This window comes from Brachionichthys hirsutus, chromosome 15 (assembly GCF_040956055.1).
Source record: "Brachionichthys hirsutus isolate HB-005 chromosome 15, CSIRO-AGI_Bhir_v1, whole genome shotgun sequence".
Taxonomy (NCBI): Eukaryota; Metazoa; Chordata; class Actinopteri; order Lophiiformes; family Brachionichthyidae; genus Brachionichthys; species Brachionichthys hirsutus.
The window spans coordinates 5,037,470-5,055,160 of NC_090911.1; the positions used below are offsets into that span (position 1 = coordinate 5,037,470).

The 17,691-nt window shown below is 44.8% G+C and overlaps 1 protein-coding gene across 1 annotated transcript in view; it reads left to right on the forward strand.

Annotated features, from left to right (window-relative positions):
- The window catches only part of LOC137904325 (receptor-type tyrosine-protein phosphatase F), a 94,010-nt gene that overhangs the window by 58,005 nt on the left and 18,314 nt on the right, over nucleotides 1-17,691 (forward strand). The window contains exons 17-20 of the mRNA XM_068748490.1: nucleotides 988-1,191; nucleotides 7,043-7,197; nucleotides 10,685-10,797; nucleotides 15,294-15,391. Coding sequence (XP_068604591.1) covers nucleotides 988-1,191; nucleotides 7,043-7,197; nucleotides 10,685-10,797; nucleotides 15,294-15,391 — 570 coding nt within the window. The remainder of the gene's footprint in view (nucleotides 1-987; nucleotides 1,192-7,042; nucleotides 7,198-10,684; nucleotides 10,798-15,293; nucleotides 15,392-17,691) is intronic.

Sequence of the window (17,691 nt, forward strand, 5' to 3'; positions counted from 1 at the left end):
ACAAAATACTGAAAAGAAATAAAATAAATCTGAAAAATAAAAAAGATCAAATCCTAACCCTCTGCTGGTGCTGGAGGACCATAAAAATATACAATCTGCACATTAAAACAATAAAGCGTAATAAAGAAACAGGCAGATTGTCAGATGGCTGGGCCTCTGCTGCTGCACACTGTTACGCATGCTCTTAAAGCAACACACAAACAGGCCCCCGAGGCAAGGAGCAAAAATAGGCCAGCGTTACCAACTGAATTAAGTAATCTATTACATCAAGCCAGAATCCCAAACTAAAACCTATGAAAGAACATTGGTTTCTCTTACAGAAAATATAAATGGGAAGTGGAGCAATGGAAGTAAATAAAGGCTGATAACACAAACACAGCAAAAACTAAAACCTTATTAACTAAAAAAGAAAAGTTACTATAAACAACAGCAAAGTAAAATATTACCAGCCCACATGAAAAGATTTATAATAAAATAAATAAAATGTTTTAAAGTCTCGGGTTAGCTCAAAGAAAGTAATTATCTCCACACAAAGACAGATGTTTGGGGCACAAACCTGATGTTTTTTACATGTTTGAAACTGCAAGTTGAGTAAGGCCTTGGTAGGAGAGGGAGTAAGCCATGAAATAAAAGTCAAATGATCAATCATTATATAGCATCTTTCTTTAGGCTCTGCAGGGAGAAGAGACAGCTAGCACGTTGTTGCCCACACAGATATTCTCGATGCAGACTGATAGCATTTTTCTCAACAGGGACAGTGCTGTCCGCATTATGAAGACAGTCTCAGGACATAGATAATGAATTTAATAAAATATGTCACACGAGCCACATTTGATTATTTTTACCTTTAATACACACAAATTGCTGCCAGGACTGACTCTATGCATTTTTTTTTTAAAATTCTGAAATTAGATTAGACCTCACAGTCCTTTTTTTTTTTTGCTCAACTTGTCCTTTCACTTTTGCTCCTTTTTTTGTTTTCCACAGCTGCTCAAGTCCAGTGAAACTCCTGTCCTGAGGCGGCGACGTCACTTGGATTCGTCCAAGCCTTATATCGCTGCAAAGCTGGTCTCGCTGCCCACCTCCTTTGTCTTAGGTGATGAAAAGCAGTACAACGGCTTCTACAACAAGCCTCTGACCAGTCCACAAGAGTATACCTGCTTTGTCCTGGCCGTACTCCGATACGAGGGTGCCGACAGCACTGCTAATTACGTAAGAGACACACACGTGAAGAAAAGACAATCACTCAAACAGCATGACTCCTATTGGTATTATTTCCATGTAAGATAATGTAATATAGACCAAAATAATATTCATATTAATTTGTAAAAATGCAAGTGCAAATGTTTGAGTAAAAGACTCTCTTAAAGGTGGCAGACGATGTTATGAATATTTATATATGTATCATCTTCCATTGGGTAAAATCAGTTTGTCCCTCTAACCACGCTTCACGTCAAACGTTCACCAAGTGGCAGCCTTACCCCGTACTACAGCTTCCTCTGAAATGCATTGCAGCTTGTCCTGATAACTTCCTCATCAGAGATCCAGCCGGGTCATTTTGGCAGCCAGCAGGGCCCCTGCACAGATCTTTTTACAATGCTTATACAAGACTTTTGGCTATCTAAGTGGAAGCCTCATGCACTTATCAAGCAGCTCAAACACAGAAGCTCGGGTCTCCACGGAATGGGGGGGGGGGGGGGGGGAGTAAACTTCACTGCAGGTAGAAGTAGGGTCCGCGATTGCTCTGGGCTTCTCCACTACCCGGGACATGCATATTCAGTGGCTGGGCCTTGGGCTAACACACAGAAAGAGAGTCTACTCCATGTCAAAAAGCAAACCCCAAACTTTTCACCTAGTTCTTTTGCTCTCAACTACTTTCTTTCCTCAGTCTCTTCTTTGTGTTTCTCACCATCTCTCCCCCCCATCGTTCTTGTCTGTGAAGAGAGAAGATTGATTAGTGTGTTTACATTCATAAACATGCCAAACCAATTGGCGGCGTAGTTCCCCAAGTCCTATCCAATCAGAACGCTCTGTCCCTCGTCATCCTGGTCGCAACACGTGAACGACGTCAGGCTCGTTCGTGTGAAGCAACAACGAGGCAGAATTGCTCCTAAACGTAGGTTTGGAATATAAAGTCAACATGTAAGCGATAAGCGATACGTTTTGAAGGCATCCGTGCTGTTGGCGCACACAAACGGAGTGACGTTTCTAAACTTAAAACTCCTTTTAAATGCGTTTTCGTGTGGATGATTGGCCAAACCGTAGGGAAATATCTTCGTTCTTGGAGATACGTGGCTACGTGTGGACACGGCCTGAGGTTAACAAGAAAATTATGGCCTGGTCGACAGGATCTAGGGATTCAGTGAAGACTGCTTTAAATGATCTTAAAGTGCTCCTCCCCCCCCTCCCCAACAGTAATCCTCTACTCCTTCTCTCTGACAAGGGGAGGGAGGTGCAAAAAGGCTCCAGTGGGCAGCTGTGATGCACTTGACTTCAAAGCAGATGCTTAAACCCCCATCGATGAGCAACACTCTCAATTCACCTGCCAGATGCTGCAGAAGAGTTGCCTTTTCTGGTGCACCTCCACCTCCATTAAGTCTGTCACACCCTCCCACCTTTAAACAGAGTCGCCTGGATTAATCAGGCTTCATCCACAGGGTGGGCCAATCAGCGTGTTTACCTTCACTGCAGTAATGCAGCAACATGATATCCAAACCCTCCAAATGACCTGGATTCTTGGGTCAAAGTATTCTGACCATCAGTTCTGAGGCCCGCAGCCTCTTTTACCGCTGCTCCATTGATCGCTGTAGGCAAACGCACCACGTGCCCATCGCCCATCCATCTCGCTCACATCAAGGCATCATTTCGGGAATGCCTTGATGGGATTTCCTCAGGTTATCTACATGAAGACGACTGGAAATTATACACTGATCCCACAGCAGTAGTTTGTGTCATAGTTACAAAAATATTTAAATATACTTATCAGCTGTACAAACATGAAAATAACTGCAACTGCATGCTGTCATGCAGCCGAAAACAAGGCATTCTAGTTTTACAGAATCGTTTTATATAATTGTTTTCACACAACTTCAAAAAGACAAACTCTTTCTGATATAGGTTATTGCTGCATAACATAATTTTACCCAAATGTATTAGGTCCGAAATAGATTTGATTTGAAAAAGCATAATAATAATAGGCACATGTTCATGTCAAATGGAAAATCTCAGTCTGTCCAGAAAACCTGTTCAGCCTGCAGCGTGATGCCGTCTCACAACTTCAAGCAAATCGAAAAGGCCGTCCTTGGGTCAATTGCAGCACAACCTGCTGCCACATCAAACAGCAATATGACTCCAGTGCATGTCAAACACTTTGATTTTAACACTTCACCCAGTGACCTTGCCTCATGAAAACATTCTGCATTCTGAGGCGGGGTCTACAGGTAGTCTACCCCCCCCCGAACTGCACTCTGGGAAACTCCACAGATAATAAATACAACAGTGTTTGTTTTCTCACACCCAGCACAGCACTTGCAAACATTTATCGGCAGACAAACGGGTGAAGAAAGTAAAGCGTGCAGTGCGATTGAGCAGTTGTCAGAATCTGCCTCTAGCAGGATCTTCACCAGACCCAGGAGAATAAGACAACAGGCACTGGAGTAAATGACTTGTGTCTCTACTACACTTACTCGCCTCCAACCAAACTCCCCCAGTGTATATGAAACAGGACCGCCAGGGTTTAATAAGCCCTCGTATATCAATGGCCACAAGCAGCCAGCAGTGGCTGGAGGGAAGAATGGAAGGGGAGGCAAAGTGGGATGAGAGAGAGAGAGAGAGAGAGAGAAGAAGAGCATGTGCCTTCATGTCTCCCCAGCACCCAAGGCAGATAAACAAGCCGGGGGAAGTGTGAAACGGGATGATAGATGCTGGGTGTGTATAAACAGTATCATTTAATGTGAGAAGAGAGTGAAGGAGGGAGGTGGCGTGAAATATTGTGTGATGCGAGACCGAGCTGAGGGGTTGTGTTGGAAAGAGGAAAGTGAAACCTTTGCATTGTGCCCTGTCCAGCCTGTGAAGTTTGGATGAGAGGGAATGAAGGGCGAGTGTAGTAATGTAACGCTTTTCTTTTGATAAGAGAGAGGGGGGAGCATGAGAGAAACTAAAACAACTGTTCAGATGCATTCGCCACAGCTTTCTCTTTGTGTTGCTATTGAGACATTTAAATTTGACTCATTCGCAACGAGAACGGGCTTTATGCTCATTCTGTTGGCGTTGTGGGCTCAAATTATCCTTCATATAATAAAGATTGACTTCCTTCCAAATTTGAAAAAGAGAATTACGATGCTATGCAGACAGCGACAGAGGAAAAAGTGCAGCTCTGATCCTGAATGGAAGTGCATGTGAATAAAAAGAGAGGTCATCATTTAGGGTCGTCCTCATTGATAAAGGCGCCCATGCTATAATATGTCCTCTCAAAAAAAAAAAAAATGGACACCTCTTTGCCATTGTTTTTCTATCTCTGCATTTAGCCTGACTTCTCTTCTCTGCCTTCCAGGCAAGACGGGGAAGAGCGGCGTACCAGGGTGTCTTTGCATGTTTGCTTGTTTTTGTGCAGCACACCCCTGCGGCTTATTTAAGCCACTTTTGGAGAGACACGAAAGCTAGTGGGGTCAACGGCGCCTAGAAACAAAGTGTGCTGTGTTTAGCTGGTTCCGTACTCAGGGGGACGGCAGAGCCGAGGCCGACTGGGGAGGTTTGTGCAGCCCATGGGCCCGACAGCACGCTGCTACCACTAGAGCGCCTCGGCTCCATTCCCTCGCTCTGTTGCCAGTGCTTTCTGCCATCTCTCATCATTCTCTTGCTCTCTCTGCTGTTCTCCCGCTCCGTCTCAGACAAACACACACACACAGTCAAGCACACGCTCACAGTGACTATATGCCATATGCTAATGGGGGCTCAGAGAATGGATGCTCGTACACCACACACATTTGTCCACGCACACACCACGTCCTTTCTCATGGCCTCACTGACTGATGCACGTGTGTGTCAAAGTAAACAAAGAAGTACATTCACACAAAATTGTTGTTGAATATGCAGAGTGCCTACAACACTACACAAATTGACCCCCCCCCCCCCCCCCCCCCCACTCCATCATATGGAGTTAATGTCGTTACATGTTAATCCGAAATTGTGTCTTCTTTTCTGATTCAACTCCTTCATGAAATCGCTAAGTTGGGCTTTTGGTCTATGTAGTATATTTTCTTAATAATAAACAGGATTGTAAGTACAGTGTTGGAGATCCGGCACAGTGAGTCACACACACTTTACTTAAACGTCCCTCACTGGTTCCGGCTCTCATGTGCACGGAGCCGTCAGAAGCTACGTGACCAAGCTTTCACAAGATATTAGGGCTCTTCAAATGGATGATCACAATAGTCTGGCATGACAAAAAGCCCTCTCTTTTAGGCCCTCCCCTCTTCTCCTCCTCTCTGAAGGCACAGCTGCAGTCATTTGTTACACCACTGAAATTAAATAAATTCCCAGGCTTCCCTGCGGGGCCTCATCCTAAAGCCTTTCCTGACTCCTCCCGAAGGGGAAGGAAGCCTCTTGGTATCATCACATCAGGAGGGTCTTACTGCGGCGGCATTTCTCATTGTTCCAAAATTATATTTTCATCACGTTAAAACAGGGGAGGACGTTTTCCACGTAAATATTATATGTATATAGCACTGATTATATCTCAGTGTGAGCTAATGACAAATGTAAAGCACCATTGCTGTAGCAGGGACATGCAAATCTTTAGGCTCGCTCCCATGCATCAGAGCGAGCTGGTCTGTTTCACAATTGAGACATGCCGTAACACACTCACTCTCATACTGTCAAATATTCCTGCAGTTGCCCAAGAGTAAGAGCGATAACAGAACTATTTGACAGAGTGGAGGACTCGCGGAGCTCATCTCAGATTGTCTTTCCAATTAATATCTGCCTGTGTGCCGAGGAGCAGGCCGCTGTGTGGCTAATGATCCAGATGACTGCTGCTTGCTTCCTCGCCGTTCCTGGTGCATGCTGGGAGCCCAATTCCCTTTGAGGCCTGGGATCTGTCACCCGTGCCCCTCTTCATAACCCCCTCCAGCCTGCATCCCCATCGTCATTCACTAAGAGACATGCTGCGCTGTAATGAAAGATGCCTGGCATCGCTCCTCCTCCTTTCTCATCCATCACCTGCTCTGCTGCAGTCGGACTCCTTCTTTCAGACACTTTCTAAACACCATACTGTGTCACATCACGCACTCACTCCTCACTCCACACACGCACACAAACCCCTCCTCCATCAACTGAAGACGAAGCAGAAAGATTTACATTTGCAAGCAAGGTGGAAATGCACCTTTCCCATCACCACCTCCTCCTTCCATCATGCTATGAACACTAATGATGAAGAGATGACTCCTCGCCGGGGCTGCCATTTATCTGAATGGCCAAGGGCCACACACACTCCTCCATGCCCCTCTCACTCTCCCGTCTTAAATTCAACCAGTCGTCATCCCTCACGCAATTCAAGGATCCAGTGGAGACGTAGGAAATTGATTAACCGTGATACGTACTTTTAGAAAAGGCTTTATGTTTTGCTCTGCTGCATCTTTTAACTTTATTAGCATGCAGCGATATGGTTCTCCGGGTGTTTATATTTCATTGTCTGCAGAATTGTTATATTAGTTACACAAAACCCCGAAAATGATCACTATTATTTCAATTTTTTAAAGGATTGCTCTTGTTTCTCACATAATGTGTTTCCTGTGAAGTTATTTGCCACTGCTGTATTTTAATCTCAGCATGCTCAAAAGTACCGTAAAGTCTGCGTTGATATCGTAATCAAGTCTCGTGGTTCTTCACCGATGTCTTGCTGTGTAATGAAAGCAACAGAACAAAGTAGAACAATATTTATGATATACTTTATACATATTATGGGATATTTTTTGTAGATCATGTGTGATTTAAAGTATATGTATGAAAATGCTCTCATGCATCTTTTCTTTTGCCCTAGCAGATGACATTTTCAGCCAGTCCCTACTCGGACCCGATTCAGATCACAGCAAGCATAGCTCGGGGGACGGAACAACCGGAAATGCTGTGGGTTATGGGCCCAGTTCTGGCTGTGATCCTGATCATCGCAATCGTCATCGCCATCCTGCTCTTCAAGAAGTAAGCAGCCGTGCTAAATCTTTCTTCTGTGTTTGTGTGTAGGTTTCTTTAGGTTGCATCACGAATGGTAATGAGATCTGCTCCCCTCTGCCACTTGCACACAGCTGCTCACAGACCAAACTGTAACATCCAATTTCCCCACCAGGATATAGAGTGTAACGGGAATTGTCTTTCACAAAATTCCTCATTTCTCCCCAGAAGATTTTTGGCCCAGTCGGCCGTTTTTAGCAGGACCATGTGAAGTGTCAGTTGACATTGCTTTCCTAATGAAAAGCACAGCTTGGCTGTCAAAAAACTCTTTATTAGGAGTGAGAAATGTGTTCTAGCCAACACCAGTGGTTATTCTAGATAAGAAACAGAAGGATGCAACAAGGGAGCTTAAATAAAAGCTCATTCAATATCTCTTTAAAGCAGTCAACTTGCCCCTTGTTCAGCACACCGAGGATAAACAGGAGCCATGAAATACTTGGGGGGACGACAGACAAATGGATAATGTCACAATTAAAACAGAAAATACAGATTTTTACTCATGTTAGACACTGAAAAACGATGTCACTGTGTCTTTGAGCACACTGCGACTTTATCAAATATGACAGTAATGAAAGATCAAAACAAGCTAAGTTAGACTCTTCAATTATTATGTAAATAGTTGATAATTAATTTTCTCTGGGCTAATTCTGCTATATGAAATAGCCATTAGTTGCAGTGCTAGATAGAGATGGGCTGCTTTTAGGCTTGTTAGTATTGAACAATGATTTGTGTGTTAACAGAGGAGATAATAATAATGGTAATGTGGTTTGGCCACTATTAAAAACACCATTTAGATGAGAATCTATTACCTCTGAGACGTTATTTACCACACTTGGCTTCTTCCTGATTAGATACCGCCTTCCTATCGCTGCTTGATGGCTGCATTACGAATTCTCCATCTCACACCATACCTATTCTGCATCCTGCCGTCCGCAGCGCTGCAGACTGCCGTGTGCCTTCCATCTCCAGCTGACTTAGAAAGGGGCCAGTTAATAATAGGCCTTGCTGCTGAATAGAGCGTCCTCTGTCTGGAAGTCCTTTCTCCGTGCAGACGTAGCGAGACAGGAGAGATTGTGCTGGTGTCTGCGTGCCCTTTTCACTGCGGGCGAGCTGCAAACGTGCAAAAGGATTGTCAGGTTGTTCTAGCTGCCTGCATATTTGCCAACAGTGAACAACGATGACGTTTTTTTTCTCCATCAAGGTTTAGAATAGTTGATTTGGTTTTACATTTTTAGAGCAGTTGGACTGAGCTTTCTGAGTGTAGAAAGAAGTGATCGGTTCAAATGGATAACGCATACCTATTAATCCCCTACCCCCCCCCCCCCCCCCCCCCCTTTTCTTTGCCCTCTGTGACTGCAGCAAACAGGAAAGGTGGGTACTGTCCGGTTACATCACTCATCAGTTCATCTTCCGCCACCCAAGTACCTTTCATTTGTATTGTGCATTTTACAGTACTCGTTAGCTCGTTCAGGGTTGCAGTAACATGCTTGCTCTCGGTTCCAATCTGCATCAAACAACAATTCAATTCATGCAGGAAATCTTTCAATCGGCATGTCCAATCGGATTTGGTCAGTTTGCTGTGATTTACAATCCACAAAGAGCAGCAGGCTCTGCTGCTCTTGATAACTGGGGGTCAAAGGAGCCCCCTGAGTTGCTTCTGTATCCCGGTGCATGTTCCACATTTAGTGTCAGTGTTCCCCTTCAGATTGTCCTGTCCTCCATGGTTTGTCTCCATGCTGCGTTTCATTATCCAGCCAGTGTCAGTGCACCGCTTCAGGATTGGCCCCATCTGAATATGCCAAGGCGTCACCTGCTGTTGAATGGGCCATTGTGAAGTAAATGCCAGACAGGGAAACTGCTGAAAAGGAAATGTTCCCATCTTTTAAGCTGACATTTTCCACCAGGACCCATTCCTTTACTTTTTTTGCCTTCTCCTTGCTTCCCTGCATCAGGAGTCTCCACAAAGGGCCCTTCAACCCCTCGACAACCTTAGTGTTGTGTACACCCTTGCAGTGTGTGTGTGTGTGTTTGCATGTGCGTGAGCATGTGTGTGTGTTCCTACATTTTCACAGGCCTTAACCTTACCTCACTTTAAGCCTGTGATGAAACTGCTGCCACGTTAGCTTCAGCCCAGCGCTAAAGTGTCGTGTGGATGGATGATCGATTGGATCAGAAAGAGTGGACGTCGATCACAGATGCCGAGCTCGGCGCCAAAACCAGTTACAGTTTGGACATCCTCTCGGCTGCAGAAGAAAAGCAAGATGCTTGTCACAGTTAACTTGCCACGTTGCCAGCATTAGCCTAAAGAAGCCCACCGCACTTTGAGATAACGGGCGGCGTTGAGACAAAAGCCCAAGTGGCTGAAGCAGACGGGGTTAAAGCCACGTGTGCGCCGCCAGCTTTATGTCTTCTCTCCACACCGGACTTCGCCAGAAGGCCCTGCTCCCTCCTAAAACCCACACTCGCCACTTGCAAATGGAGAGCAATGAGATGTGAAATTTCCACAGGGCACCCTGATGCTTCCTTCCGCCCATTTCCTTTTGCAGTCGGGGGGGGGGGGGCTTGTGTGTGCGCAGCTGCATCTGTGTGGGTGCGTGTGTGTAGTCGTGAAAGTGAGAGAGGTGGGGAAGTGTACATCTGTGTGCTGCTTGTGTGAGTCTGTCAACAGATGCTGGCAGTCTGAACGTGAGAATGTGGGCAGGCTGCTTGTTTCTGTTCCTCCCCCCCCCCCCCCCCCTGACGGACACGGCCACGGCCACGGTTGAGTAGAGCCAGCCTGAGCTGGGCTGAGCTGCTCTGTGCTAGGCTAGGCTAGCCCCAGCTAAGCCAGGGCCGGCGGCACAGGTGCTGCTGAACTGGTCTAATTAGCCAGTGTTGTGCCGCCCAGCTGATGAGGTAATTGCAGCATCCGCCTGTTTTCCCTCTCAATCTGGAAAGCCAGTAAACACAGCGTGTTGTTAGCACACACACACACACACACACACACAGCAGCAGAAATTACACATTTAAAGCTTTGCTATTCGCACACACACACACACACACGCACACATTTGTGCACACATGCCCACACAGCAGCTGTCACCTATCCAGCGGCAAACAAGCCCGACCGAGCCCACTCCAGAAAATTGATGGCGTTCCTTCAAACACATTAAAGTCCAGTTGGTAAACTGATGGGGGTAAATGCCCTTCCACCTACTGCCTCTTCAATTGCTGGTCCTCAGGAGTGCTTTCGGGGACAGCGTCATCAGCTTCATCAAGTGTGCCGCTCGGCAAAAAAAAATAAAAATGCTTTCTTTCCCAGTCCTTGTCAAGCGTGTAAGAAACACAGATGTCACTCTTAATTATCCTGTCATTTCTCCTCGCCGTTTCCTTGAGGAGTCGATGTCTATATTTCTGCTCCTGCATTAATCACGTTGGTGGGTCTTTCAACCTTATTGTCGTTTTTCTGCCACCGTAGGAAGCGGGCGTCACCTCTGCCAAAAGATGATCACTCAGGTGGGGTGAAGGACTCCCTGCTGGCCAACTCCTCCGATCCCGTTGAAATGAGAAGACTCAACTACCAGACCCCAGGTGATCAGCCACAGCCTGACACATTTTGCAAAATAAAATTCACTAAAGGCTTCCTTTAATATCACTGAAGAGCATTTTTTTGGTCCCATGTTGATAATTTAATTTGTTGCTAATTACAGAGTGGGTTGTGTGAAAATTCAAGTGCAATGCAATCACAGTATATTATAATGTCCTTATAATGTGGCTTTAACTACACAGGTGATGATTGGTGATGCCAAATGTCTGCCTGTGTTGCCTTGAATTGGCTTTCATGGACCTGTTTAATGGCGAGTTGAAGAGAGCGCGTTGTTCCGGCAAGCATATGAATTGTTAATGATTTTTAATCCTGATTGGATTAAGAGTTCAGCCTCACTCAAGGTTCCCTTCATGAAAAACGACTAAACGGTTATTCCGAAAGGAAAATCTGATAATTTGCATCTTCAATGCTCCAATAAAATATCAGACGAGGGTGATTTATATCTTTGATTCAAATCGTTAATAACTGTTATTTACACACTGTTTCCTTGCATTGTATACCCCCCCCCCCCCCCCCAAGCAAACGGAATAGCATTTCCACGATCAATCTGTTCTTTTAATTGATCATCTATTGGTGTTTTGTGTTTATTGCTTCAAATCTTCTGCCCAATACTTCCCAATAAGAGAGCGTTGACTAAATGCTGGTCCTCAGACTCCGCTCTCGATGGTGTCAGTGAAGTGGCGCAGAGAGCATTAAAATTCCATCCACGTGTGGCGGTGATGTGGGGATGGGGCACGAGGGGTTGTGTTACGGTGCCCCGCCTCAACATCAGCCTTCTTCCTTTTTCCTCCTGATCCCCCCCCCCCTCCCCCAGTCCTCCTCCCTCCATCAGCTCCTTTCATTTCCCTTTGCTGGTAATGAGTCCTGCTGCCTCTGATGTGAAGGTGAGCCAGGCAGAGGGAACAATGGAGCTGAGAGAAAATGTCAACCCCGGTGCACATGTGTTCGTGCAAGTTTCCGTGTGTGTGTGTGTGTGTGTCACTTCTCACGGGTTATTAAAGATCCCATTTGCCGTACACACACACGCACACACACACACACACACACAACACAGCCCTTTTGAACCCCTGCAGAGGAATTAAGCAGCGCTGCCGCTCTAAAAGAGCCCTGTTCTTCCATCCTCCCACTCCACCTCTTTCCTCTTTTGTCTTCCATTTCTCCCAGTAGGGTAATCTCTCTTTCTCTCACACTCTGTACCCCTCTTTCTCTCTCTCTCTCTCTCTCTCTCTCTTTGTACATCAACGGGGGTTTTTTCTGTCCTTTTCTACTTCACTGTTTGGCATCAAGAGTGGTGATTATCAAAAATCACCAAATGCTGCCTGTAGCTTGAGAAAACATTGGAGATTCCGAGGCTAAGCTGGCTGAATATTGAACAGACCATTACTCCGTCCTCCTGCTCTTTCTGTATTTGATTCTCCCACAGCAGGTGAACTCTTCTGCCCTGATTCTGATCGTTGCTAAGCGATTGTAGCTCATGTATCCAGGATGCTGGTTTGTTAAACAGACCTTGGATTTTGGGACTCCCTGAGTAGATCTAGGATTTTTTTTTGTGTGTGTAACTTTTCTCGGTCTGGGCAGGTCTGGTTCAGCTAATAGAATATTTGTAAATAATTATTTGTCGATCATTTGTGCTTGACACTGAAAATAAGCATGTAGTGGATTTTACAGCATTGTCCAATTTAAAGTAAGTCGTGAAAGAGGAATTTATTCAAAGGGAATTCTTGTTTCATATGACCAGGGGGGTTTTGGATATTATGTCTATCGGTAAAGATAACATTTTCTCTTTTGTCAATATGTACACCTTTAAAAACGAGTACAAGGAGCAAGGAATAAGAGCAATCTGACATTAAAGAAGTTGGCATTATTATTATTATTAGTCTGTCAGAAACATCCCTCAACGTTCATGGACTGACCTTCTGACTCAACTTCACATTTTCTTTCATTAATCCTCACTAAACCTTATACCTGTTGTGTAGTTCAGTGTTGATATGCAATAAGGTAATGATTAGATACCGATATTTTGGGTGACCTTTTTGATTTAGCTCTGATTAAAGTGATAACTGTTAACTCGTTTGCAGCCTTATCGTTTCACCACACACCTTTCTTTATTGATTCTAATTAATGCCAAGCAGTTCTAGAAAGTTCTAATATAAACAATAATAATATATAAAATGATCTTTATCACTTTTGTTGCACAGTAGTGCCTTCTACGCCGTCGTGCCATCGACCCCGGCCATCCTCTTAGAGATGCTTTACAGTTAAGCTTTGATTGCACTCGTCTCAATCTGAGCTACGGTACTTATTCATGTTCAGTGAGGACAAGCAGCAGCCGCAGCACCATCCAACAAGCTTTAGCGCTTGTATGCAGATATCGTTTTTTTTCCCTGAATCTGAGCCATCTCCATTAATTGTTTTCTTCCTCCCTCCTTCACTGTCCTTTCTCCACAGGTCCCAGCTCTAATCGCTGCCCCAACACTCCAAGTTAGTCTGCACTCTCACGTATTGAGTATTTCCCCATTCATGCAACCTTTCTTCTTCTCGTTCTCCCTCTCTCTCTCTCTCTCTCTCTCACACACTCTCCTGATCCCATTCCTCATGTTGCAATCCTGGCAGACATCACAAGTTTTCAGGCTTGTCGCCTCTGGCACTTCAAGAATGCAGCAATGTCCTTTCATGGCTGTGAACTTATTAGCACCTTATTGGTGTAGAAGCTGACCTACTGGACGATTTCATGGACAGTTATACTTGGTGTGCATCAGCCTTGTTATCTATTGCTTCACTCTCCATTTGTGCAGTAACATGATTGTAAAAGACCTGGCTTAACACACAAATACACAAACACTCTCATGTCTCTTTGGCTTAGATCACGCTGGCTGCAGGCTGAAATGACCCAATGCGACCTGTATTCGATCTTTTCGTGCCAGTCTGAATGACACAGATCTGATTTGGGTTTTTTTTTATGCGACCCAGGCCACTTTGGAATGTGATCCTAAATCCGATACGTATCCGATCTTTTGCCATACGATTTCAGTCTGAACGGACAGGTCGCATGTATCAGACCTGCACGTTATTGATGCACGATGTGCGTCGCTATTGTGCGTTCGAGTAGTCGGGAGCAGGTGTGAAACAATAACCATGGCGGATGATAATGCAGAAGCGAAGTTTCTGAATGAATGAATATTTGGGGAGGCAGCTCTATTCGGGCCAAACTCGAGGGGTCTTATCGGAACCGGGCGTTGTTTGAAAACATTTCCAAAGAAATGCCTAAAAACCCGGCTCTCTTCCTTTTTAATCTTCTTAATATGAAGCTGCAAACGTGCTGCCTCCAGTTGGACAACAGTTTTAAAATATCCACATGCACACCACTGTTCGCATCCATATTTACTTCCGCAAACACCGAGCGTCACACGTGTGCGCGTGGCGTCGCTGTGTCCTCTTCTGCGCATGCGGAACACTTGCCGTTCACACAGGAAATCACATACAAGCCACATTTAATTGGGAATGTGAAGAAACTCGCAAAAATAATCAGATTCCACACACACAAAAAGTCTGAATTGAGCATTTAGTCCTGCAGTGTGAACTACGTGTTTGTGTGATAATGTGAATTTAGAAAAGGTTTGTCAGGTCTCGTCCTTTCCGCTGGTGATAGTCACCAGCAACTTGCACCATAGTGATAATGAAATATGTGTCTGTGTGTCTGACTGGTGGCTTTAATGGCTGCATCTACAAAGTGAATCACACGCGATGTATAACTTTGATTCTTCTTGCATCATACACCATTAACTTTTAACTCATACAGCAAGTTCCCAGCAATCCGTTTAAGCACAGAGCCTTGCCAAGTTCAGAGGCACAGGGGGAATTTGTGTCGGTAGATTAGCAATAAATCATCGAATAACCCGCCGATGAGAAATATAGAGAGCAGCGGGGGGGGGGGGGGGGGGGGGATTAATCCAGCCCATGTGCCCTAGGCTGGACTGAAAGATATCCTATTGTTGGGAAAGAGACTTTCAAAGAAATTAGTTTTGGCTGGTGACCAGTCAGGTTTTTTTTCCTCTCTCTGGAAAGCGACAGTGTGACTGATTCGTAGAGACTGGTGGGTTCTTGCTCTAATCCCACCTCTGTCACCAATTGAGCGTCGTTGAGTCAGAGATGTCTGCCTCCTGCTTCCTTCTCGAAGCATGTTCATCCCCCCCCCCCCGGTCACTTGTGCGTTGCCGTGCCAGCTCCACATCTGTCCGCCTCACTTAGCATGATGATATCACCAAATGTCAAAAACATATTTCAACTTTTACACTCCTCTCTCCTCATGTATTGTCGAGCAACGTGCCCTCTCCTCACTGTTCTACAGCCACCTCATGGTTCCACTGGCAGCTTCACTCACTCTGTGGTCCAACCAGCTTTTGTCTTAGTCGACGTGCATGTCTGATGGAGGAACAGCCTAATCTCATTCTTTTGTCTTCTCCCCCCCTCCCTTCGCCAGGAATGAGGGAGCACCCACCCATTCCTGTCATTGACCTGGCTGACCACATAGAGCGACTGAAGGCCAATGACGGCCTACGGTTTTCCCAGGAATATGAGGTAAGAGCTGTGCAGAAATGCTGCATCGATGATATGCTCCTCTCATTACACCAACAAATATGTTTGGGTCTGTGTTTATGTCTGTTTGATTCCATATGCATGTGTTGTAATGGATTTAGAAGCCTTCTTTCAGTCATTCTTCAGTCATTTTTTTTACAACTCTATTACAAACGCACCAGGATGTCAACACTTGCATTAAATACTGCAAGATGATTTTTCACAAAACGAGCAGGTGGCGAGTTGCTTAAGCAATCTGTGCGCAGCTTGATGCTCCCCCTAAGAATGTGATTTTGCAAGCAGCTCCTCTCCAATGTAACTCCTGTGACGGATTATTGCTTGTTGGTGTTCTTCCAAAAAAAAAAAAGGGCTGCGGAATTTACATTTAAAGTGGCACATAGTTGGTTTGGGGATGAGGCAAGGCCAGATGAATTGGAGAGCCATCTTTGAATATATATTTTAAAAAAAAACTGAGTTGTCTTTTATATATATATATATATATATATTTGGCTTGGTTCTTCACATTGATGAAGTCTGTGCTCGTTCCTGACTCAGAGAATCGTTTTATTTTGGTGGTCTTTCTGTAATCATCATTTTATAGTAACATTATAGTTCTTCTTCTCGCTTATTTTTAAACATTGTGGTGAGGCTTGGATGGTTTCCAGCACAGTTTTCTGTGTCCTTGGACAATCATTTGCTTGGTTCTAATACAACAGCAGTACAATAAATACCACCTTCAAGAAGGCTCTATTGTTCTGTGTACACTGTAAATGGTCAGTTTGGTGAATGTAGTGATTGGCTCTGAATTGAAGTGCTTTCCCTGGATTTACAGCCTTTTTCTTGGGGGGGGGGGGCTTACGTGCTTGTCAGAGTGAGGGCTTGCAGTACTTGGGCTCTTTTCTCTACTTGCAACTAGAGCAAGAGCGCGACTCTGGCTACTTGCAGAAAAGTGAGTGCTACCATCTTAATCAGCCCAAGAGTTTAAAAAGAAATAAATAAATGATGTAAGTGTGTGTGCGTGTGTGTGCATGCAGTGATGTAGAACTCTTCCGTGCACAAGATGGAGAGCAGAGGCATGCTATCCTGTAAATAAGATAAATAACATGAGGCTGTTTGGTTTGTTAAATATACTTTGTTCTACAGGAAAGATCATTTTAAATGGCTTCTATTCCAGCGCAATATAGAAAATAAAATTTAATATAATTGGCTTGGCCTTCTTGGAGGGGGGGGTTGGATTATTATACAACTTATTTTATACTGTTTATGATAGACTAAAGCATTAAAATGAGCTCTAGGGTTGTATCTGTATGGTTGTGGCCATGATTAGGTTGTTCGGCCACAAAGTTGTACTTTTCATAATCGTATGTATCTCCAGCAGAGTTTGTGGTTCATGTGAAACTCAGACAACTTGGGAGATAATTCGGCCTTCTGCACTCATTTCAGTGCTTCTTTGTGTTGCGCAGAGCCTCTCCGACAAGCACTCCAAGCCTGTTGGGGCAGTGTGAATGAATCAAGTTGAAACTATCTGGTTTGCACTACTGTGGGCAACCAGCCCTGATCCAATCTAAGCCAGGGAGGACCCCTCCCCCCCCTCTGCAGCCCAGGCAGATGGAGGCCCATCTCTCTGCCAGTCAAGACACTGTGGCCGAGCTTGTGGCACTTTGTCACAGTCATGTTCGCCGGCTGCTCACATTACATCTTCCCTCAAGGCACAGACCTTTTAAGGGGTCACTGCTTCCTCGCTTGGTGTTTTTTCCATGACAACATCACACTAGAGGAGAGCATGCTGGGTAATGAGCAGAAGTTGTCAATCGGGTGTGCTGCACCTTCCACTGGCAGGTCTGTGTTTATAGCAGGAAGCATCATCATGCTCAGTGATCATCGCGTCTTTATGTTTATTTCAAAGTGTTTACCGACTTACCAAAATATAAACGTATGTCTTTGGAGACAAGGAAATCGCTGTTACAATGAGCGGACTGCACTGGCTGCGGAGTTGTGAGTGGATACGTACATCTTGTTATGTACATAGAGCCACCAGAGCAACACAATTCACATGCCAGGGACATGACAAATAGTTTATATTCTTCTTTCTTCTTCTCTATTTTATAAGAGATTCCTCTCAGACGCCGTGTCGTTAGCGAACAGCGAAATTGGGAAATACATTTTTGCACAACAAGCAAAAGCGAAGCGCATAAACAGTTACACATAAAGCAAGATAAATGTAAATTTAACACAATTCTGTATTATTTACATACACCGTTTTGGCTGCGGTGTCGGGAGCGAGGTAGAGGGACAGACGGACT